The 25,010-nt window shown below is 36.9% G+C and overlaps 1 protein-coding gene across 1 annotated transcript in view; it reads right to left on the reverse strand.

The window, feature by feature from the left end:
• Nucleotides 1–471: 471 nt before the first annotated feature.
• FDX1 (ferredoxin 1) overlaps nt 472–25,010 on the reverse strand; it is a 33,951-nt gene continuing 9,412 nt past the window's right edge. The window contains exons 3-4 of the mRNA XM_057695743.1: nt 13,716–13,845; nt 472–7,132 (exon numbers count right to left, since the gene is read on the reverse strand). Coding sequence (XP_057551726.1) covers nt 7,006–7,132; nt 13,716–13,845 — 257 coding nt within the window. The 3' untranslated portion in view covers nt 472–7,005. The remainder of the gene's footprint in view (nt 7,133–13,715; nt 13,846–25,010) is intronic.

Here is a 25,010-nt window from a genome sequence, read left to right on the forward strand (position 1 = left end):
CGTGGTTATCAGTGGGATATGTCTCTAACATAAAATATAATAAAACACTTCCATATTTGGTGCATTCGTCAGATGGGTCGTTAGGTTTAAGAGTAATCCCTTTACACATTTGCTTTTTAAAAATAACTATTCTGAATATAAAAGTCAAAGAATCAAGTCTCATTTTCCAATTCATATGTAATAGGAATACTACCAATGTTTTAATGCCTAAGGGTAAAAGTTTGTCAAGAAGCAACAACCAACAATCACACAGTGCTTTGCAGTTAGCAAAAGTGTTTACACACAACATTTTTGAAATTAAATAATTACTAAACTTTGTCCAGTGGATATTACTGTACAGATGAGAGAGTAGTTTGGCTGAAGTATGGATATCATCATCCCTACTTAACAAATATGTAACCAGAGACACAGCAGGGTTAAGTGACCGTTCATGGGGGAGGCATAGCCAGGCCTCAAGCAGTCACTGTGCAATCTTTTATTAAGAACTCATACAAATATACAGTGATCACGTCAAAAATTTAACTCATTTAGCATGGGGATCAGCAGAATGACAAAGTTCTTTCAAAGAAAGACATGAGAAACTGATACACAAACACATACACACGCACAAAACAAAAAAGAATGCTGTAGTAAGACTGCAGAGATAGATACAAAACTGGATAATGCCTTACAAGGCAAGAAAACTGTAATTCTTGGATTTACCTTTTTTTACCAAACATATCCTTAGCAACTTACTAATCTTCTCTAAGTTATTTAACATCTATCTTTAGAGGGACTGGGTCCGAGCCAGTAGTAAGTACCAAGTCAAAGTTACCTCCTCTGGAGCAGGAGTCAGAGAATTTTTTCTGTATAGGGCCAGAGAACAAACACTTTAGGTGTTATAGGCCATTTGGTCCCTGTCACATCTACCTCAACTGCGTTGTTGTGGCATCACTGCAGCCATAGGCAATAAATGATAAATGCGCATGGCTATGTTGCCATGACATTATTTACATAAACCAGGTGATGGGCTTGATGCTACCCACAGGATACTTTGCCAACTCCCCTGCTCTAGAACATCACCGTGACCCTTAGGTGGCCCAGTTAGACAATCCTCTGACTACAACTTTGAAGAGACCTGCAGTAATCATTTTGCTTTATTTCCAAGTTTTAGATAATTTTTTAAACATACCCAGGTTTTCAAATGATAAATTTGCAGTGCTTTTCCAGCACTACATAAGGGAGCTTACTTTGCTAAGGCTCGTTTGGACTTTGGACTTCTGTTACGAAACAAAATAAGGCTCTATTAAGAACTTTACAACAAAGCTACTGAGTGTTTTCAATACCTGTCTTTGGCTTGCTTGGTTTGGAAAGATTCTGGGACTCCCTATCGATTTTCCATGGCCCTGAAGAATGCCCCATCAGGACCAACAGGAAACCTAATGCTGATGAGAATTCACTGAGGACCTGTCAGAAATACAGGATTGCACACTTCCAAGATGAAGCAGCACTGATTTACAGGCGTGGTCATAACAGTGTCACACGACTCAAGGGGATGGAGCCATGTACCACCTATAGGACCTCAGCACTCAGACTTCAGGAACCAATGACCAATAAGGTCTAAGACCAGCAAAGGAACCTGCATTCAGCTCAATAGTTTCAGCCAAGATGTTTAAAAAAAAAAAAAAAAAAAAAGACAAAATTTCATTCTTTTTGTGGCTGAGCAGTATTCCGTTGTATTTATACACCACATCTTCTTTATCCATTCATCTGTTGATAGGCACATAGGTTGCTTTCATACCTTGACTATTGTAAATAATGCTGCTACGAACACGGGTACACACACCTTTTTGAATTTTCAACTTTTCTGGATATATAACCTGGAGTGGGATTGCTGGATACGATAGTTCTACTTTTACTTTTTGAGAAACCTCCATACTATTTCCCACAGTGGCTGCACCAATTTACATTCCTGCCAACAATGCAAAGGGTTCCCTTTTTTCCACATCCTTGTACACATGTATTTGTGATCCTGATGATAGCCATTCTGACAGGTGTGAGGTGATCTCATCGTGGTTTTGATTTGCATTTCCCTGACGATCAGCGATGTTGAGCATCTTCTCACGTGCCTGTTGCCCATCTGCATGTCCTCTTTGGAAAAATGTCTATCCATGTCTTCTATCCATTTTTCTATACATCTTTATTGGAATATAATTGCTTTATATTGTTGCACCAGCTCTTGCTGTACAACACAGTGAATCAGCTATATTTATACATATATTCCCATATCCTCTCCCTTTTGAGCCTCTCTCACCCTCCCTATCCCACCCCTCTAGTTCGTCACAAAGCACCAAGCTGATCTCCCTGTGCTATGCAGCAGCTTCCCACTAGCCATCTATTTCACATTTGGTAGTGTGTATATGTCAGTGTTACTCTGATGCTGATGTGTAGAGGATGTTTATGTTTTGGATATTAACCCTTTATCAGTCATATCATTTGCAAATATTTTCTCCCATTCAGTAGGTTGTCTTCTCATTTTGTCAATGATTTCCTTTGCTGTGCAAAAGCTTTTAAATTTAATTAGGTCCCATTTGTTTATTTTTGCTTTTATTTCCCTTGCTTTAGGAGACACACAAAATATATTGCAGTGATTTAAATCAAATTTTTCCATTTACAACAACATGGATGGACTCGGGGGTATTATGCTAACTGAAGTCAGACAGACGAACACTGCATGATATCACTTACATGTGGAATCTAAAAAATATAACAAACTAGTGAATATAACAAAAAAGAAACAGATACAGAGAGCAAACCAGTGTTACCAGTGGGGAGAGGAAAGGGGGGAGGGGCAACATAAGAGTAGGGGATGAAATGGTACAAACTATTATGTATAAACTACAAGGCTATATTGTACAACACCGGGAACATAGCCAATATTTGATTATAACCATAAGTGGACTATAAGCTTTAGAAATTATGAATCACTACATTGTACACCTATAACTTATACAACATTGTACATGAACTATATACTTCAATAGAAAAAAAAGTTACAAAGATGACAAGTTGAACACAATCCTTTTAAATACAGTGGAGATTATCTGACCTCTCAAGAAAACACTCCTATGTATCCTGACTCCTGTTAAGTTGGAGTTAGGATGCAGGCACAGTATAAGGCCTATATTGAGCTCATGTAATCTCATCAGTAAAAGGTGACTACCAAAGAGCAAAATGCTAGAAGCATTTTCCTTATAAGACCAGGTTCTGATTAATTCACCTACTGTGGGCTAAACACCACAACAGAAACTGCAGTTACAAAGTTGAACACAACCCAGTCCTTACTCTTAAAAAGCTTAACCTATCAGGAGAAAAATGTAATAAGTGCCACATGTACAAACGCTAAAAAGGACAATCTGAGGCAGAGGACTGGGGAAGACGAGGGAGCAGTAAAGACCCACTGGGATAAATCACACTGAGGGTTAATGGCTTCAGAAATGACTAGCAGACAAAGGAAGCCAAAAAGGCACAATGGCTCTGCTTAATTTTATAAAATTATTACCAAATCAAGTCTAAAAATTAAAGGACAAATAGTATATCCAGATAATAAGATAAGCAAATGGGAGTCAAAAGGAAAGAGGAATAGGACATTGATTAGGTGATGTACTACTAACAGTTTTTATAGAAGCAATGCCTCTCACTGGAGAGATCTTTCCCACCAGCTTCCCTCTTAAGCTGCTTCCAGTAGATTTAAATTATCTTTTAACGTCCTATTCCTGTTGTTATAGCCACATTTATTTCTGTCTGCAAGTGATCATGCCTTCCTCCTGCCGGTTGGTTTTCTTATTTTTCAGTTTCTAGAAACTTTTAAACAGAAGAAAATCTGATAAAAATGATGATATCATGTGATGTACTGACATAGTAAAGGAATCCTGCTGTTGCTTAACCAAGATCATGCTTCTTTTCTTAAATATTTCTCCAACAGGAAACAAAGTTTATATGTAATGTCTGAACATCTCTGAATGGTTTACACTTAGAATAAAGTTTCATAGGCTATTTTTAGAAATGTACATACAATTACTTATTTTTTTTATTTAGAGTGACGTTACCGTATGAATAAGAAAGCCATCTAAGAAATTCTGATCCCAAAATATGATTTACCACAAAATTTCAAGTAGTTAAAAAAAGGAAAAGCAATTAAAAGAGTTGTTAAAAGGAAGAAAAAGAAAAGATGGGAAAACATATCCTGAATCTAAATATCCCTTAGAAAACATTTTTGCAGGTGAAATGCCATTGTTCTAATGCAGAATGACCAGTATAAAACCACATGGATCACCCACCATACGAAACTTAAAAAAGAGGAAAGCTGTCCTTTAAGACAAAAATTAGTATTTTCACAGTGAAAGTTAAGCAAAAGGTTTTGGGAATTCTTAGAATGCTTCACTTTTAAAAAAAACAAATTCAGCAGTTCTGAATTACTTATATAATTACAGGCTGGTTTTCATCTGCAAAAACCAAATACGACACTAAGTATTAGCATGTAACCAACAATTATATAGAGTACTATACCAAAGAAAGATGCCTTTCTTGACAGCAAAATGACAGAGAAATGTAAACTAAAATTACACAGCATTGAAAGGAAGCCCACCACTCTTCCCTTTGATTTAAATTAACTGTTAAGAAGAAAACTGCAAGGAGTCAGAGAATAAAACAAATGAACCATCATAATAAAGAAGACATAAGAATCCTTTGAAACACAATGCAAGAGAAAAATCTAACCCCTCTTAAAAAGTTTAGAACACTGTTAGTTAAAAAGCCAATTTTCAAAGGCAATGATGTGTCTGAAAATTAATCTGAAAATAATGGTTACTGTGATGGCTTTAAAACATGTTTGCAAATTCTTTAATATCCCCCTCAATTCAAATGATGGGTCAGACTTGGTATCTCACTTCTAATGAAAAAAACGGGCAGAAGTGACGCTGTGTGACTTTCAGCCTCCACCTAGCAATACTCACACGCTCTCTGTTAGGGCACTGGATCTCAGAAGCCAGCCACCACCTTGGGAGGAAGCCCAGGCCACATGGAGGGGCTATACGTGCGTGTTTCAGTCAACAGCCCCTGCAAAACGCCCAGCGGACACGACCATCAACTTGCTAGCCACATGAGGGAATCACAAGGCTTCAGAGGATGCCAGCACCTGGCCTTTAAGTCTTCTAGCTCAGGCGGCAGGCATGCTGAAGCAGAGAGGAGCCACCCCTGCTCTGCACTCTCAATTCCTGACCCAGAGAAACTGAGACAATAAAGTTGCAGCAATAAACTTAACACCATTACCTAGAATGCACACACATCAAACACATTTTTTTCAAACTGAAAAAAGAACTTTTATACAAATCAATTATAGAATATATGCTCCACTTAATACATTTAGTAGGCTTTATTTAAGTAATACAACTAAACTTCATCAATAAGAAGCTCTCCTGAGATCTGAGACAGGCTAAAGTTTAGAGTACTTAAGCTGGATGTCCTCATTAAAGTGCTCTGGAAAGGAGAATTTAGGGAATCCTTGCAAGAACACAGGCGAATATGGAAGCTAATTAAGAGAACACTGCTTTGAAGTACTTTAGAAGTAGAACACTCTCCACAAAGAAGGCACTCGATGGTTATTAAGCGTCAAATGAGTATCAGAAGCCCTGAGTTCTTCCTTAATCACTTTTTACATATTAATTAGTTTAAAAGTATTCTATTTGGCAAATTGGTCAGCTTAGTTGAAGCAAATGATTTGTGCATACACATATTTTATCTTTTCCTGATAAAAGGTGAGCTGAGGGTGTTCCTGACTGTGTTCATCTCCGTATCCCCAATGGACATAACACAAAGCTGCAGATCAAACCTTGTACTTGACAAATATTTGTGCAAATGCTCAAAGTGCACAGATGTACCTGAAGTTAACTCAACTGTACAATTCACTTTTTACTAATTTTTTCTGCTCTTCCCCACCATTAGTCCAAACTAATGTTTTATAACACTTCCAAGAGCATACTTCATAACCCTTTATTATCATTTACCAGTTTATTCACAGTAAAGATAAAGTACAAAGGTCTGCCATGCACAGATGGTGATGTGAGGTTCTCAAACCACCCCCACCCCCGACTGTGCCCACCGTATTCACTGCATACCATGCGGCTTTGTCCTCACCGAGCAGACGGCAGCCCACTCATTTCCTTTTGCAGCTCAGGACGGAGAAACCCTAATCTATAAGGTGTCCATCTGTCACAGGCAGAGATTTATAAATCAGCATTATTTGTAAAAGGTTACAAAGACAGGCCATTCTGATTAGGATAAAAAAATAAAGACATCTAATTTTTAGTTTATTCCTCCAGCTCAGTTAGAACTGAGAGCAAACATCTCTGACAGTGCTCTATTACCTGTGTTCAGACTTACACTTTTCACTGAATCAAAACTTTGAAATATTAATTTATAAGGTCATAACTGTCTCTGAAATTAATCTGCTTACTGAGAAATTAAATAGTTGTCCATACACATTCACATTTAACTACTGCTATAAATAAGATACTCCTAATTTCTCCAGTTTCAATCTGAACACATGACTTGTAATAATAAGATACAGTTCTAGTACTGACCTTCTAATTTGCTACATGGCCCTAGACAAGTCATTTTACATCTCCGCCTCCACCCACATCTAACAGAGATAGTGATACCTTTTTCTAGCCTATTTTATAGGTAAGCAGGCATAAGATTTACATGAAAACATTTTGCTAATGTCACTAATCAAACACAGGTAAAATATATAAGGTTTTATCATGTTTACTTTCTAATATTTGATTTGTTTTTATAACAATCAAAATAAAAATGGCATACTTTCAGAACTACAAAATCAGTTACACAAGGTGAATTAAAGTAGCAAATCTAATCATAATAATAAATCCATTCATTCATGTTCTCGTTTAATTACATTAAGAAATAATAATTATAAAAATAGGTAAAATGTTGTGAAAATATTCCTATTTATTCTCGCTTAGAGGAGCTCATGCCCATATCGAGGGAATCTCTGGCATCGGACACGGCATCAGGCACTCGAACAGTCATATTGTCCATGGCCTTTGTCAAACATATTTGGCAGCCCAATCGTGATCTGCATAAAAGAGGGGGGAGGTATGATTTAGTATTAAGTATATATTAGTCACAAGGCAATGCAGTTAATAGGACCTTTTCTTACCCAAAGCATAGGGAGTTATTTACCTTTTAAATTTACATTAAGCAAAAAAGATACATCTAATCCTTTCAACTAAAGGACAACAGAATGTAAATATGAAAAACGAAAAGTGTGATATGCCAAAGCTTCATTTTAATCTTTAGTTTCTATCATCTACTAATTGTTTCACCGGAACTACTGCTTTTCAGTGACAGGACTGACAAGCAATGAAATAATGAGAAGGCACGACAGTGGAGAAGAGACCTGAGGTTTTAGCAATGCCAAGAGAAAGATTAATCAATTCCCAGATAATTAAAAGAAAGCTACACTTTTTAAAGCCTTTAAAACAAGAAATTTGGAATAAACACATAGACATAAGTCATCAATTATCAGATGCATACTTTTCCCACGATTTTAATATCTCTGAAACCAAATGCATCTTAAAATCAGTGGCATCTTACAATCACAGCTACATTGTGAGGTGGCAGTCACATCAGAGGTGTCTCTTCAATTGAGTTATGGGAAGTATGTTAATACTGTGTTGAATTTCATTACCATTCAAAATAAGTCCAAAAAGATGACAAAACAAAAATTAACAATACAGAAACACAGCATAAATTGATATTAGGAAAGTAAATATTTATCATTGGAAGAATAACTATAATTCCATTTTATTTTTTTCAGAATTATGACCAATTTTTTTTATATTTTCCTTTCAAAACAGTGATGTCAGATAGCTTCCTCCACAAGAGAGCAGACAGCAGTATCAAGCAGTATCAGCAGTATTTCGTCTTGTGGAACTGAAAACCACAGCCACAGAAAGATAGAGAAAATGAAAAAGCAGAGGACTTTGTACCAGATGAAGGGACAGGATAAAACCCCAGAAAAACAACTAAATGAAGAGGAGATAGGCACCCTTCCAGAAAAAGAATTCAGAATAATGATAGTGAAGATGATCCAGGACTTTGAAAAAAGACTAGATGCAAAGATTGAAAAGTTTACCAAAGACCTAGAAGAATTAAAGAGCAAACAAAAAGAGATATGCAACACAATAATGGAAATGAAAAATACACTAGAAGGAACCAATAGCAGATTAACTGAGGCAGAAGGGCGAATAAGTGACCTGGAAGACAGAATGGTGATCATCACTGATGCCGAAAAGAATAAGGAAAAAAGAATGAAAAGAACTGAAGACAGCCTAGGATACCTCTGGGACAATGTTAAACGCACCAACATTCGCATTATAGGGGTCCCAGAAGGAGAAGAGAGAGAGAAAGGACCTGAGAAAATACTGGAAGAGATTATAGTTGAAAACTTCCCTAACATGGGAAAGGAAAGAGCTACCCAAGTCCAGGAAGCGCAGAGAGTCCCAGGCAGGATAAACCCAAGGAGAAACATGCCAAGACATATAGTCGTCAAATTGACAAAAATTAAAGACAGAGAAAAGTTATTAAAAGCAACAAGGGAAAAACGACAAATAACATACAAGGGAACTCCCATAAGGTTAACAGCTGATTTCTCAGCAGAAACTCGGCAAGCCAGAAGGGAGTGGCATGATATATTTAAAGTGATGAAAGGGAAGAACCTACAGCCAAGAATACTCTACCCAGCAAGGATCTCATTCAGATTCGAGGGAGAAATCCAAAGCTTTCCAGACAAGCAACAGCTAAGAGAATTCAGCACCACCAAACTAGCCCTACAACAAATGCTAAAGGAACTTCTCTAAGCGGGAAACATAAGAGGTGAAAAGGACCTACAAAAACAACAACAAACCAATTAAGAAAATGGTAATAGGAAGATACATATTGATAATTACCTTGAATGTAAATGGATTAAATGCACCAACCAAAAGACACAGACTGGCTGAATGGATACAAAAACAAGACCCATATATATGCTGTCTACAAGAGACCCACTTCAGACCTAGGGACACATACAGACTGAAAGTGAGGGGATGGAAAAAGATATTCCATGAAAATGGAAATCAAAAGAAAGCTGGAGTAGCAATACTCATATCAGATAAAATAGACTTTAAAATAAAAAATGTTACAAGAGAAAAGAAAGGACATTACATAAAGATTGAGGGATCAACCCAAGAAGAGGAGATAACAATTACAAATATATATGCACCCCATCTAGGAGCACCTCAATACATAAGGCAAATGCTAACAACTATAAAAGAGGAAATGCAAGGCAGAAATAGAGACACAGATGTAGAGAACAAACATATGGACACCAAGTGGGGAAACTGGGGAGGGCTAGGGGGGGAATGAATTGGGTGATTGGGATACCAAATTGTACACTCTAAATATATGTTGTTTATTGTCTGTTAACTATATCTCAATAAAAGATCTTAAAAAAAAAAAAAAACAGTGATGTATACATCTATGTCGAAATAGCTCTAAATCTAAGAATAGCTCTTTCAGTACACATGAGATGTTAAGTGATAAGATCATTTTACACCCTTTTTAAATCAGTAGAGCTTTTTCTTTCTTAATGGCACATAAAAATAAATATTATATTAGTCTTATAATCAAATTGTCTTCAGTTTGATGGAATGTGATAAGTAGGTCTTGGTTTCATCAACATATTCATCAAGCACCTGCTGAGCACAGAACTAAATGTCAGTGGGTTTGCAAAAGAACAACAACTCGCTTTGGTCCTTACAGAACACCTCTCACATGCTGGGCGCCAGGGATGCCGTGAGGAGGCAGTGTGGGGGTTAGAGCCAAACAGACCAGTGGTCCAGAAACCAGCACTGAACACGACATGTTCACAAGCAACTTTCTTAACCCTGCCAAATATCAGGTTCCCAACTTCGTCCTAAAGATGGATAATAAGTGGGTTCCTCACAGGACTGCTGTGAGGATTAGTGGCTAATATCTGTTAAGGTGTGAACTTTCACACAGAAGAGCTGAGGCACATTTGTAGATAATCAATGTGTGAGATTGTGACAAATGCTACAGAGAGAGAAAGCTGAAAGGTCTGAGGAGAAAGCATTGACTTCTGGCCACAGAGATGCTGTTTCTAATGGGCTTTGAAGGCTGGGTAGAATTTGAATATTTAATAAAAGATAAAGAAGAAACACATTTGAGGCAAAGGTAACAGGGCTTCAAGGCATGTTTAGGCAACATGGGTTTCTGACGTGGCTGCTGTGCAGGCCAGGCAAGGACAGAAGAGTGATGGGCTAGAGAGGTGGCCAGGCCATGGACAGCTCTGAACACCAATGACGGGGTTCAGGATTTTACTGGTGAGCAACGAGGGACCACTGGGAGGCTTCTGAGTAAGGAGTGTGTACTACAGCCATGGGAAATACTGACTGCTGATAGAAAAAAATCCCCTTTACCAATAATTCCTATTTGTTGAATTAGAAACAGCCCTGACAATACTCAATTATGCATTAAGCTCTGTCTGCAAGAGAGAAAATGAGGCAAGCCAATTTAGACAAATTCATCAGGACGGTGGTGAGCCCTAGAGACACTGCTGGGTACTCTCGGTGTTCATATAAAGATAAGCAGGGTAATGCCAGTCTTCAAGGAACTTTCAGTAAGGGGAACAGGATGGAAAGAGCCATCGACGACACAGGGCAGAACAGAGTAAGTGCAGTAACAGAACAAGAAGCGTGTGGGAACACAGGGAGGGGTGGCACCGAGAGCCCCTGCTCGTTCGGTAACCCCAGAAGGCAAGGCAGTGGCGCTGCGGCTGTTCTCACTCCCCTACTTCCTCCTGGAAGGTCTCCGGCTCTAAGGGCTACCAGCATAGAAAGTCTCTTACACCTCTACAGGAGGAGACAGACAGCAAGTCCTCCTTGATTTCACTATTAATCCCACAAAACCTCAGGCTTGTGCAAACCTTGAGACACTTCCTCCAGTCACTGTTGCCATATACACCTGACAGTGGAAATATACTAGGTGTTGTGTTAACTTTACTTCTAAAGTTTGGTTTTCAATGCAGAGAAGTAGCTTCAAATAGTAAAAAATCAAGGGCTTTGGGGTCCAACGTAACTCATTCAAACCAGGGCTCTGTCATTCTCTAGCTGTGTGGCCTTGAGCAAATCTCTGAGAACTAAGCCTTGTGCTAGAAAATGGTGATAATACTGCCTAACTCTGAAGGTTAGAAATAATGTTTGTTAAATTCGTAGGCAATGTATTAAATGTCTGGCATTTGAATTAATATTATTATAGTTAGAATGCCAACAACAACCATTTAATGAATGCTTTTCCACCAGACACTGTCCAAGGAGCTTCACATACATTTATTAGTTGACACGACACAACAACCCTGTGAGGTAGGTACTATCACTTTCCTCACTTTACAAGTATGGAAACTGAGGCCTCTGTGTAGATTATCCACAGAAACTGGCAGCAGGGAGCAATGACAACCAATAAAAATAGGTTCACAGATAATTCTTGAATCTCTCTACCAACCACCAATTCCAAAAACACTTGGTGACGTCCTCTGTAAATCAAGCTCTGGAGATACAATCATGAAATAACACATGGCCACTGCTCTACTGGGGAAAGGGGGACATGTAACCAGTACAATAAGTGCCATGTGAGCCCGTGTATCAACAATCCATCACTAATCAAGGTTAAGGACACCCTGCAGTAAACACTGAAATGATGTTCTTTTATTTTTAAAAAGTAAAGACACTTACATAGCACTTAATTTTAAAATAAACCTATGGGACTTCCGTGGTGGTCCAGTGGTTAAGACTCTGAGCTCCCAATGCAGGAGGCCTGGGTTCGATTCCTGGTCAGGGAACTAGATCCCTCATGCATGTTGCAACTAAAAGCCTGCAGGCCGCTGCTAAGAGCCCACATGCTGCACCTAAAGATCCTGCATGCCACAACCAAGATGCCACGTGTGACAATGTGGATCCCGCATGCCACAACTAAGACCAGGTGCCACTAAATAAATAAATAAATAAAATAAAATAAACCCAAGAACTAAAGACTGAGTTTCCTTGTTTGGAAGTATATGGTACCCTACATACAGAAGTTTACATGCAGTTACTATCTTTGAACAAAATAATTTTCATTCCAAATATGTCAGTGTTTTCTAAATCCTACCTGTGAAAAGCATTATACTCTTTTACCACAAAGCATCTCTATTAAAATTCTGTGTACTTAAGATTATCAGCTATAAAATGCCACAAAAGCTATTTCCTGCTTCCCACTGTCTTGTTCTAAAACTTCTGAATTTTGTTATCAAGGTTCTTGGCTAGTTTACACTTACAATAGGTCTCATATCTTCTCACACTCATGTAGTACCTCTCCTAAATGTAGCTCTCCTTTCATTTTTTTTTTCATTCAGAATATTACCTGTTACATGCACCTACAAATTTTATCTGAATAAAAGAGCAAGCAGTTAGCTACGATTTATCCCTCACATTGAGAGAAACAATTTTCAGAACCGAATTAACACAACCATTGAGTGTATTCTGTGTGTTATTCTTTAGAAAAACAAAAAAGGATGTGTTGATAGAGAATGTGGCATCTGAAGCTGTGAGGGAAGACAGGTAGATGGCAGCCACAGTAAACACCAATGGCCTAAAAACTTCTGTGAGGATTAGATAAGAGAGTTTATGTTAAGGGTCTAACAAAACTATGGTTACATCATACACATGAAATAAAGCTATTATTATTACTACTATATTTTTTTTAACTATTTTTCATTAAGGCCATCAAATTATAGTTAAACACCAAAGCCAACCTTAATTAAGTAAACTCTCGTTATTTTGTCCCTTCAAACAGTAAATTAACTACCTACCTTCCCTAACTCAAAGCAAAAGACTAGATAATTGAAAAAAAATTAAGGTATCACTTGGTACCTCTTGCTACTATAAATCTTATCACTTTTAAGAGTAATTCTACCTATTAATAACAAGAAAAGGCTCTGATTAATTTAATGTACAGTTAGAAATAGAACTATTCATTTTAACATAATTACTATTACATATTAAGTTTTTTTTTAATTGTATTCTTTCAAGTAGGTAAAATTTTCCATTATAATTTCTTTCAATTATCAAATCTATCCTTCAAGAATACCATAAAAAGCATTAAATTTAATCCCAACCCATTAAACTGTGATAAATATTAATTCCTAGAATAAAATGATGAAAGATTTCTTAGGATCTAGAACTTACGCTTTTTTAAATTTATTTTTTAATCAACTTTTTTATTAGTTACCTATTTTATACATATTAGAGGATATATGTCAACCCCAATCTCCCAATTCATCCCATCACCCACCCCACCCAGTTTCCCCCCCGATGTCCACACATTTTAGAACTTATACTTCTAATTCTTCCAATTAATTTTTTTTTTACTTTTGTTAAAAGTTTCATAAGGATTAAACTGTAGAATACATAGAGAAATGTCACATATTTGATATTCAAAGTTTGTGACTGTTGTCTATCTACACTGGGAGAACGACTATCACATGCAGAGACAGACATGAACTAATAAAATTTTTATCCTCCCACATTATTATTACAACAGAGGTGGTCCAAAAATCTTACCTATCTGTTAGTCCATATGCCAGATCAAGCATGTCATTCTCTTCATCAGTGATTGCTTCTAATTTTTCAAATATGTGCTGTTCAAAGATGAGGTGACAGGTAGAACAAGCCAAGGTTCCTTCACATGCACCTACAAAAGCAACAGACATTGAACATGCTCCCCTCTTACATTCATCACAACTCAAAATTGACTTGAATTAATTAAATTAAATAATTTCTAAATTTAAAAATCAGCATTAGCATACATTAAGAATAGGACTTTATTTCTGAATAATAATGAGAATTAGGGACAACCCCCATACCCAACACATGCACACACATAGTTTGAAATCAGTTTCAAATATTATTTTTAAATGCTTATGGACTAGATGCTGTGAGGGAAAACACAAAAATACAAATCCTAATACTTACAAGTTAATAAACAGACACCCATACATACAAAAATGTATGCATTTTAAAGTTATATAGTGATAATTTATATAACAGCTATGCAAGTTGCTTACCTTTTCCTGGAGAGCTCGACGCAATTTATAAAGCCTCACAGTACATAAGAGGAATCAGAAAGTATTCAAACCAACATCTCAAGTTAAATATTTTTCCCTATCAATTTCTCCTTATAATCAGGACAGAATCAAATAAAGCCACTTTAAGAGTCATGTTGGTTTCAAATAAAGACAGAAGAATACTTCTCCTGTTCCATGTTTTTAAAAGTCATTAATTTAACAGTTATTTATTGAGTGCATATTATACAGCAGGCATGGTGGAAAGGGAACTGAAACATCACCTAGTCCAACCAAACTCTGACTGAATCTGCTCTGCAACATCCTTTTCCCAGGGTTACCCAGCCTTTGCTTGAAAACTTCCTGACAAAGAAATTCACATTGGTTAAGCCAGCCAATTTCACCTTTGGCTTCTACAGAGCTAAAGCCTGTCACTCTGTAACTTTCCACCTACTGCTCCAATTCTATTCCATGGAGTCAAATCCTTTTCTTTCTGGCTTTACTAAGATATTATTCAAATAAAATTGTAAGATATTTAAAGCATACATCGTGATGATCTGATATACACTGTGAAAGGACTCCTCTCATCTAGTTAACACATCTGTAACCTCATATATATACTTATTTATTTTTAGTAAGAACATGTAAGTTCTACTCTGTCAGCAATAGTGTTACCACTGCAGTCATCATGATTTACATTAGATCCTCAGTCCTTAATCACCTTCTAGCTGAAATTTTATGTCCTTTTACCTATTTACCTCCCTATTTCCCCAACCTCCTCCCCCAAACCTCTGGCAACCACTTTTCTGCTCTCTGCTTCTATGAGTTTATTTAGTGAATCCTTCTAACCTACAGCTTTTCATATATCTGAGAATGTTCTTTCCTCTCCAGGCTGAGCACACCCAGGTCCTCAAATTTTTCTTACATAATAACATAGTTCTAAATCCCTTCCCTCAGTCTGGTTGGGCTTCTCTTAAAATATGGCATCCAGAAAAGGATGTGATAAGACAGAATTATCCAGAACCATGTTCTCATTAAATTCTACCAAAATAAGTTATTCTGGTTTGTTTTTTAATAATAATTTTTAAAGCCATTATACAACTCTAAAGATTATAGAGTCCTAGGAGTAACTTCAGTTTGATTTAAATTCTATTGGTCAATAAACACTATATAAAATACTAATGGAACTACTATCAATAATTAGTGAACGTCTTAATCTTCCTCTGAACGAATTTATCATTTTTAACAAGAGCTGTTCCTTTAGAATTTAAATTTGTTATTCATATTTTATTTTAAAACATCAAGAAAGAAGAGAGAGGCTTCCTTAAACATTCATTTTTATTAAATCTCATTCAAAGCAGTAACAAGATGAGAGATACCATACAGTGACGCACGGGGTCAAAAGCATGGACTGGGGAGCCAGATTCCCTGGCTTCAATCCCAGCTCCACTTTTTACTAATGGCATCAACTTGGGCTACTTTACCCTCCGTGCCTTAACTTCCTCAGTAGTAACTGCACCAACCTCATATGTACTTGCAACCATGACTGACTGGTAGAAAGTAAGAACTATTCAAGTGTTGGTGATTATTATGATTTGGAAGTTATAAGAAAACTTAACAGTAATCCAACTTTTTAAAATATAAGAATAAGAATTAAACTCCAGAAGTTAAATGAATAGACTATGAATTCCTGCCACTCAATAATCTAATTCACCTTACTTGAATAATAAGTATATAAACATATATATACACATATTCAGTGCATTTATGTAATACACAAATATATATGGACACACCAATTGGTTATTTGAACAAGCAGTTTACTTTTCTATTTTTTTGTAAATTTGAGGCATTTTGCACAAAAAGGAAAATGGATATATTTTACTTAAAAAGAAGTGGGCTTCCACTGCTTAAAAAAATATGGACAGGTAGGAAGAAGGAAGGAACGAAGGAAGGGAGGGAGGGAGGGAGGAAAGAAAGAAAACCCCTGAGGTAAAAGGAGAACTGGTGTAGCGCAACCTTGAGGTCATCTGGGCTCCAGGTGAATCTGCTACAGTCTCAAGGGCCTCAGTTTTCCTCTCATCTGTACCACGAGAGATTGAAGCAGATGATATCTAAGGGCCTTAAGACTCGACAAAGAAGAATTGCAGTTCTTAATGGAGTTGTTCACAGGTATTCAATAAATATAGACTAACTTTGTTTTCTGTTTTTAATCTCAATACCCAATCCAGACAAACTCAAAACTAAAATGTCAATGGCTCTGGAGATACTATGGGACAAAATTCAGGAAATCCAGCATCTTTTGTCTTAAAATGTACATAAAACCTCCTTATAAAATATACCAAGCAACTTTCCTAATTTAAAAAAGCTTATAACTTCCCTTCAAATTTCTATTATTAAAAATAACAAATCCTGAGAACTGCAAGCCATGTATAACAGAAGATGCAAGAAAAACAAAACTCTGAGTCGAGGGTAGGAAGCAGTGCTGGGCACTATAGAGGCAGACAGGGGACCAGGCGTGCAGGACTCTCACGCTCTCCTAAGGAGTCTGAGCCTGTGCTATAAGCGCATTCCCTGTTGCCTGACACACTGGGGGGGGACTAGCACAGCCGCAGTGGGTGCGTTGCCACAGAGTGTTTCTGGCTGGGGTTATGAACACCTGTCACTTCACCACCTGTATCCAGCCCCTGGAGGATAAGAGGTTGCTGCTCTAGTTACAGGAGGCTACTAAACGATTTTGAGTGGGAAAGTGACATGGCATGTTTATTTTGGATAGATCTTGCTGGTGCCTATGTGTAAAGGATGGATTTGACATAAACAAGACAGAAGCTAAAGTTATCATGAGACTTCACCAAGGAGGAGGGGGAAGAGGAAAAGGAGGATAAGAAACTGAGAGAGCCAAGGAGAGAGTCCCCTTCCAAGAAAAGGAGTCAAAATACAAATGTGTCAAATAGTAGAGAGAGAACCAGAAAAGTGTGGTATAAGAAAAGCCCAGGGAAGAAGCAAGTACATACAATATGGTCTCAATCATCTTGGAATGCAGAGAAAAGTTCACATGCCAATAAATCCCTCCAGAAAATTTAGGACATTCCTTTTTTTACCACCTAGTCAGTCAAAATGAAGAGTTATCATCTGTGTTCCAGCTCTTCACTTTTTTCCCTAGGAAACCTCAATTCTTTTAACCTTCTCTTAAAGGCTTTATTTTCATTCTCTATAATTTTCATTGCTCCTCTCAGGAACCTTGCCAATTATTTCCACATCCTGCTTAAGTTGCCAAGTTCAGAGCTGAAGAGAATAGTCTAATAAGAACTTGACAAATGTTGAATACACACAGAAGATTAACTTTTGGTTCCTACACTCAAGTTCCTATTATATATTCTAGTCCCATATTTATTTTTTAGATAAACGTACCATGCTCAGGATTCCTCCTTATTTTACAGTTCCTTTCAAACTTTTTCTATCACAAACTGTCAACAGGTATGCTTTTTTTATTCTTTTTGCCAGGAAGAAACTCAAACATAACAGAAACTTTAAGACTCAGAATGAAATTAACTTAGCCTGTATAAGACAGCAATCACTGAACCAGAGACACATACGGTCATATTGTGGTACAAGTATCCTACAGAAAAAAACCTGGAGCAAAGATTTACAAACCCTGTGGATAGTACTTATAAGAAGAAATAGTCAATCCTGCAAAGATCCAAAATAATAAGACAATCTGAGCAGGTTTTTGGAGGGACTCTTTATTTTATTTTTTTGGATTTAAACTGTATGTTCTATAAAAAAGAAAAAAATTTTAGAGAACAGTGAAGACATGTCTCTGAAAAGGTATTAGGAGGAAAAAAGATTTTAAAAGTGAGCCTAAAACTATGAGAAGAAAACTTTAAGAAAAAGTTACTCCTTTTTTTTTTCATCTCATGATTTCATGATGGGTATCTGCCAATTTATTTGTTTCCTGGTCTTGTAATTAGAGGTAGCCCCCCAATTAATAAACATCTGACTTTTGTCTTTTCGGTATACAGGTCTGACTCTTAACACATGTATAAGTTTGTGTACCCAATACCACCACCAGGATACAAAGCAAAAGAAACTCCCTTGTGCTTGTTGTGCCTATGGAGTCACAGCCTGCGTTTCTATACAGTAACAACAAACTACCATAAAGAGAGATTAAGGAAACAATTCCACTTACAATTGCATCAAATAAAATACCTAAGAATAAATGTATCTAAGGAGGTAAAAGACATATATTCAGAAAACTATAAGACACTGATGAAAGAAATTAAAGACAACACAAACAGATGGAAAGATACACTGTGTTCATGGGTTGGAAGAATTAATATTGTTAAAATGACCATTCTACCAAAGGCAATCTATAGATTCAATGCAATCTCTACCAAATTACCAATGGCATTTTTCAAAAATCAGAACAAAATTTTTTTTAATTTGTATGAAAACACAAAAGACCCCAAATAGCCAAAATAATCTAGAGAAAGAAGAACAGAACTGGAAGCATCAATCTCCCTGACTTCAGACTATACTACAAAGCTACAGTAACCAAAACAGTATGGTACTGTCATAAAAACAGACACAGATTAACAGAACAAAATAGAGAGCCCAGAAACAAACTCACACACCTATGGTCAATTAATCTATGACAAAGGAGGCAAGAATATACACTGGAGAAAAGACGGTCTCTTCAGTAAATGGTGCTGCTTGGAAAACTGGATACCACATGTAAAGGAATGAAATTAGAATACTCTCTAACACTGTATACAAAAAAAAACTCAAAATGGATTAAAGACCTAACTGTAAGACCTGAAACCATAAAACTCCTAGAAGAAAACAGAACACTCTTTGACACCATAGCAATATTTTTTTGAATCTCTCATAAAGCAAAGGAAATAAAAGCAAAAATAAACAAATGGGACCTAATTAAACCTAAAAGCTTTTGCACAGCAAAGGAAACCATTGACAAAATGAAAAGACAACCTACTGAATGGGAGAAAATATTTGCAAGTGATACAACCAATAAGGGGTTAATATCCAAAATATATAAACAGCTCTTACAGATCAATATTAAAAAAAAAATCCAAATTTAAAAATGGGCAGAAGACCTGAAGAGTATAGCCACAATGTAACACAGTATGGAGGTTCCTCAAAATATTAAAAATAGAACTACCATATGATCTAGCAATCTGATTTCTAGGTATATATTTAAAGGAAGTGAAATAACTATCTCAAAGAAATATCTGGACTCCCATGTTCACTGCAGCATTATTCACAATAGCCAAGATATGGAGACAACCTAAGTGTATGTCTATGGATGAATGAAAAAGATGTGGAATGGAATGGAATATTATTATGGAATAATAATACAATGGAATATTATTCAGCAATAAAATAGAAGAAAATCCTGCCACTTGTGGAACATAAATAGACCTTGAGGGGATTATGTTAAGTGAAATAAATAAGATAGAGAAAGACAAACAGTGTATGACCTCACTTATATGTGGAATCTGAAAAAATCAAACTCACAGAAACAGAGAGTGGTACTGGGGGCTAAAGGAAAAGGGGAGGGTGGTCAAAGGGTGTAAACTTTCAGCTATAAGATGAACAGGGTCTGAGGATCTACTGTAAAACACGGTGACTACAGATATAATACCGTACTATATACTTGAAATTTGTTGACCGTAAATCTTAAATGTTTTAAACCGCCCTCCCCTCCCTCCACACACACAAAAGAAATGATGTGAGGTTAACCCTATTGTGGTAATCTTTTTGCAGCTGATATGTGTATCAAACTATCACATTGTACATCTTAAACTTACACAATGTTAGTTGTCGATTATATCTCAATAAAGCTAGAAAACAAAACAAAACTGACTGTGGTGATGGTTGCACAACTCTGAGTCAAAAACTATCCACACTCTGGCTGTAGAATTTACTTTAACTTCTTTACGACAAATATATCATTTTTCAACATAATCTCCTTGCTTTTCAGTACACTCTGTCCACCTGTCAACAAGCTTTCATATTCCCTCATTAAAAAATGTTTTAGGCTGAGCTGCGAGCCACAGATGCACCGCTGTCTTCACTTCTTCATCAGAAGTGAATCTTTGTTCTCATAGGGCTGCTTTCAGGGACCAGACAGGTGAAAGTCTGATGGAGCAAGATCAGGACTATAGGGAGGATGCTTTAACACCTCAAAACGAAGTAATCCACGATGGACTTGGGTTTGTTTGTGCAAAGATGGGTACTGAAACAACTCACAGAAGAGCATAAACAGAAGTGTTTGGATATCTGCAAACAAAACTTGGTCCAATACTCTAAGGAAGGTGAAAGTTTCTTTAAGAGAATCATTACCAAACAAGACATGGATTCATCACTATGAGCCTGAGAGTAAACGGCAGAGTATGGAATGGAAACATCCTCAATTGCCAACGAAGAAAAAGTTCAAAAGTCAACCATCAGCTGGAAAATTGATGCTTACAGTTTTCTGGGATCCTCAGGGGCCAGTTCAACAATCAACAGCGCTCGTTACAGTGAGATGCTTATTGAAGAGCTGACGCCTAAACTTCAGATTAAATGCAGAGGACTGCTATTCAACAGCGTTGTGATCTTGGCATGACAATGCACGTCTGCACACTTCTGCCCACACTGTCAACACTGCAAAAACTTCATTTTGAGGTGTTAAAGCATCCTCCCTATAGTCCTGATCTTGCTCCATCAGACTTTCACCTCTTTGGTCCCCTGAAAGCAGACCTACAAGGACGAAGACTCACTTCTGATGGAGAAGTGAAGACAGCAGGGCATTCGTGGCTCACAGCTCAGCCTAAAACATTTTTTAATAAAGGAATGTGAAAGCTTGTTGACAGATGGACAAAGTGTATTGAAAAGCAAGGAGATTATGTTGAAAAATGACATATTTGTCTTTTCTAAAAGTTAATTAAAATAAATTCTACAGCCAGAGTGCAGATAATTTTTGACTCACCCTCGTACTAAAAAACATTATATACTTTCAGTGAGTAAACTATATGGTATGTGAATTACCTCTCAGTAAAGCGCCTCCAAAAAGAAAAACAAAAAACAAAAAACTCAACTAGATGTATTTTTAATAGGTCTACCACTGAACTCTTAATTCTATTTCACTCATCTACAAGTGTATGTTTTGGCTAATATTATGCTGTCTTTATTACTGTAGCATCAACAGTAAGTTTTAAGATCTGTACTATACATACTTCTTCCAACTTTATCCTCCTCTTCTAAAACTGTTTGGCTATTCTAGTTCCTTTGTTTTTCCGTAAAAAAGTTTAGAATCAGCTTACTTTATCTACAAAAAACCCTGGTGAGATTTTAATGGGAAATGTATTAAACTATATATCAATAAAAACTGACATCTTTACTATGTTGTCTTCCAATCCATGAACACAGTATGTCTCTCCACCACGTAGGTCTTTGCTTTCTTTAATCAGAGTTTTATAATTTTCAGGATATTCATGCTATACATATTTTGTTAGATTTAAAACTAAAAAAATTTCATTTTGGGGAGCTACTGCAAGTGTTTTTTAAAAATTCTTTGGTTTCCAACTGTGCACTGCTGGTATACAGAAATAAAATTGATTTTCGTGTGTTGACCTTGTATCTTAGGACCTTGCTAAACCCACTTAGTTCTAAGATTTTTTTTACAGATTCCTTGTGATTTTCTATGTAAACAATCATCTAAAAATAAGACAATTTTACTTCTTTCTTTTCAATCTGTATGCGTTTTCATTTCTCTTTCTTTTTTCGCTTTACTATACAGACTAAGACTTTCAGCATGATGTTAGTAGGGTGATGAAAACAGACACCTCTGCCTTGTTCCTAACCTGAGGAGAAAGGCATTTCATCCTTCACCATTAAGCATGACGTTAGCGGCAGGCTTTCTGGAGATACCCTTTATCAGCACCTGACTTTGCGTCAAATCTGGCACTGTCCACTTGTTTTCAGTTAGAACACGGGAGCTGCCACCAATTCTATATCCCATTTGACAGAGTCCACATCCTTAATGAACATCCCTGCAGCTCCCCACTCCACCAGAGCCACAACCCAAATTGCAAAGGCTACAGGAAAGAACAAAGTGGATGACGTTCCTATTGGGCCTCATCTTCTAACTCCTCTTCTTCAGCATCACAGAATTTCCAGGCTCCTATCCACCCTGAAATCATCTGTCTTGAAAACCAGCAGTATATATATTCCCACTACCAGACTGCAAAGTGGAGTCCCCACAGTGTATGTGGAGTGTGTGCATTGTGTGTGGGCCCAAGCAGTTAAGTTCTTGATCTGGTATTAAAAGTTAGAAGTTGCAATGCATTTTCTTATAGAAACCAGGCTATAAATGGTGATTAAAGCTGGTTATGAAGAAACAGGTTCTGTGGGTTGGCCCGAAAAATTTAGCCACCACATGTAACAGTATTTCCAATGGAAAACAAATTCCAAATGCCAAGTAGTTGACCTAAAAATGGATTTGGTAAACAAAACCTATCCCTAAAATGGGAAGTGTTTGTTTTTTATGCTTATACATAGGGAACAACTCTACAAACAGTGGGAGGCAGCCTATCAAAAAAAAAGGATATAAAAGCAACTATAGAACCTCCGATCTAAAACTGACAGCTGATCAAAATATGGGTACACTGATATAATAATACATGTGGAGAGATAGGGATTGAAAGTGCAAAAGTTACGTGACTTATGCTTGTACACAGCGCCAAAGCAGCACTGACAGCTGTCAGCTTTTAATGTCTTTGTAAGCGGTTGGTATGTAAGAGTAAAGTAATGGGAGAAATGTGTAAACATGTGTGTGTATACATATGCATGTGTGTATCCATAGATTTACATATACAGATACATACTCACATATATTAAACATAAAGTGATCACATTTTATGAGGAACACATTCTCAAAGATTTTGAAATTGCTGAAGTCTCATAATTCCAGTTATATTCTCAATGAAACAAAATGTAAAGTAGGGAAATGGGTTCTTATAGTTCATAAATCTATAACCCTCATATCATGTTTTTGTTGCTAAATATACTTAGGTAGAAAAAACATTTGAAGTGAAACTTTTTACATTACTATGTCCACCTTTCAAATAATCAAAAATACTCCATGTCTCACAACAGACAATAATCTGATCTGACTTAGGGACACATTACAGCCTTATTAGCCCCTGATGCCAGCATTTTATCCATCATCCTTGCTTGGTTACACAACAGTTGTCATGAATTACAGGTATGTACAGTTTAGTGCTGCTTTAATTTTGTTGGCATTCTGGCTCATGATTCAGAGTTCTTTCTCCTAAATTAACAGTAATATAAATCATGACAGGTTTTTGGCTTTCTTCATTGCATTCTGTCACATTTAACTTCTGTTCCAAACTAATTCATTTTTGGATGCATTTTTCGGCATTAACACTTAATGAATGCTTGGCTGAAACTGTTATAGGCTCTAAAATGATATTAAATTATAACCACAGTTTAAAATATCAGCACTATAGTCAACAAAAATCACATAGACATCAGATGTCTGGAAACAGCACAGTTCATGCGATACTGACAAAGGCTGACAGGTATTTGTTTACAATTGTAAAAGGTATTGAAACAAATGTAAAATTTATAATTCACACAGCCTGCCAGCTTGAAATTATGGGATTCTTGACAAAAGTTTTGGTTTTCACAGTACTTCTGATTTTACTAGAGTAAGAACCTTCATATTGTTAACCTGAACAATTTCAAATTTGCACAATTTAAAAATTACATTAAGAATAATGTAATAACTTCCCTGGTGGCTCAGAGCTTTAGAATCCGCCTGCCAATGCAGGGGACATGGGTTCAAGCCCTGGTCCGGGAAGATCCCACATGCCACGGAGCAACTAAGCCCTTGAGTCACAACTACTGAGCCTGTGCTCTAGAGCCCGAGAGCCACAACCACTGAAGCCCACACGCTGCAACTACTGAAGCCTGCGTGCCTAGAGCCCATGCTCCGCAACAAGGGAAGCCAATGCAATGAGAAGCCTGCAACAAAGAGTAGCCCCCACTCGATGCAGCTAGAGAAAGCCCGCATGTAGCAAGGAAGACCCAACACAGCCAAAAATAAAAAAAACTAAAAATAAATAAATAAGTGAAAGAATGGGTAAGGCAGGGCTACTGGCTGATTTCGAGGTTGATGATGAGGAAAACTTCTCCAAGCTGAGGTTTTGTTTTTTGTCTTTTTAAAACAAGACTGATTCTAACCTTTTGCACAGAAGTGTAGAAATTGCTGCCATAAAACTAATTCCCAGAGAAAGTTAGCTATATGCCAACTACTGCTCCTCTCATGTAATGTGAAAGTTTTCCACCAGGAAAAGACTGTTGTGTGTGTGTGCGCATGCGCGGGCATGATGTGTGCTAAGATAATCTGGAGAGCTATAATGATGCTGACAAGACTGACTGCCTAACCCCTTCCCCAAAAAAAACTCCAGGGGATAGCTATGTGGAAATATCATATGTTAAAAATATGAAACTTCATATAAATAGAAGACCTAACTTTCTAGAGTAAAGCTTGATCCCCCAGAGCAAGAAATACATTAATCAAGAGTCAAATAAACGTGATACGAATAAGCAGAGGTTTATATGGTCATTACCAGTTCATCCAATTCGAATAATTTCCCACAAAACAGACACATGAAGGAAATACGTAATATTTAAGGAAAAATCAAAGTCTGAGATAATAAACTAGGTAAATTTGATCAGAGTGGTGTAACTGCCCCCTAGTGACAGA

The sequence above is a fragment of the Hippopotamus amphibius genome, chromosome 9, assembly GCF_030028045.1.
Source record: "Hippopotamus amphibius kiboko isolate mHipAmp2 chromosome 9, mHipAmp2.hap2, whole genome shotgun sequence".
Lineage (NCBI taxonomy): Eukaryota > Metazoa > Chordata > Mammalia > Artiodactyla > Hippopotamidae > Hippopotamus > Hippopotamus amphibius.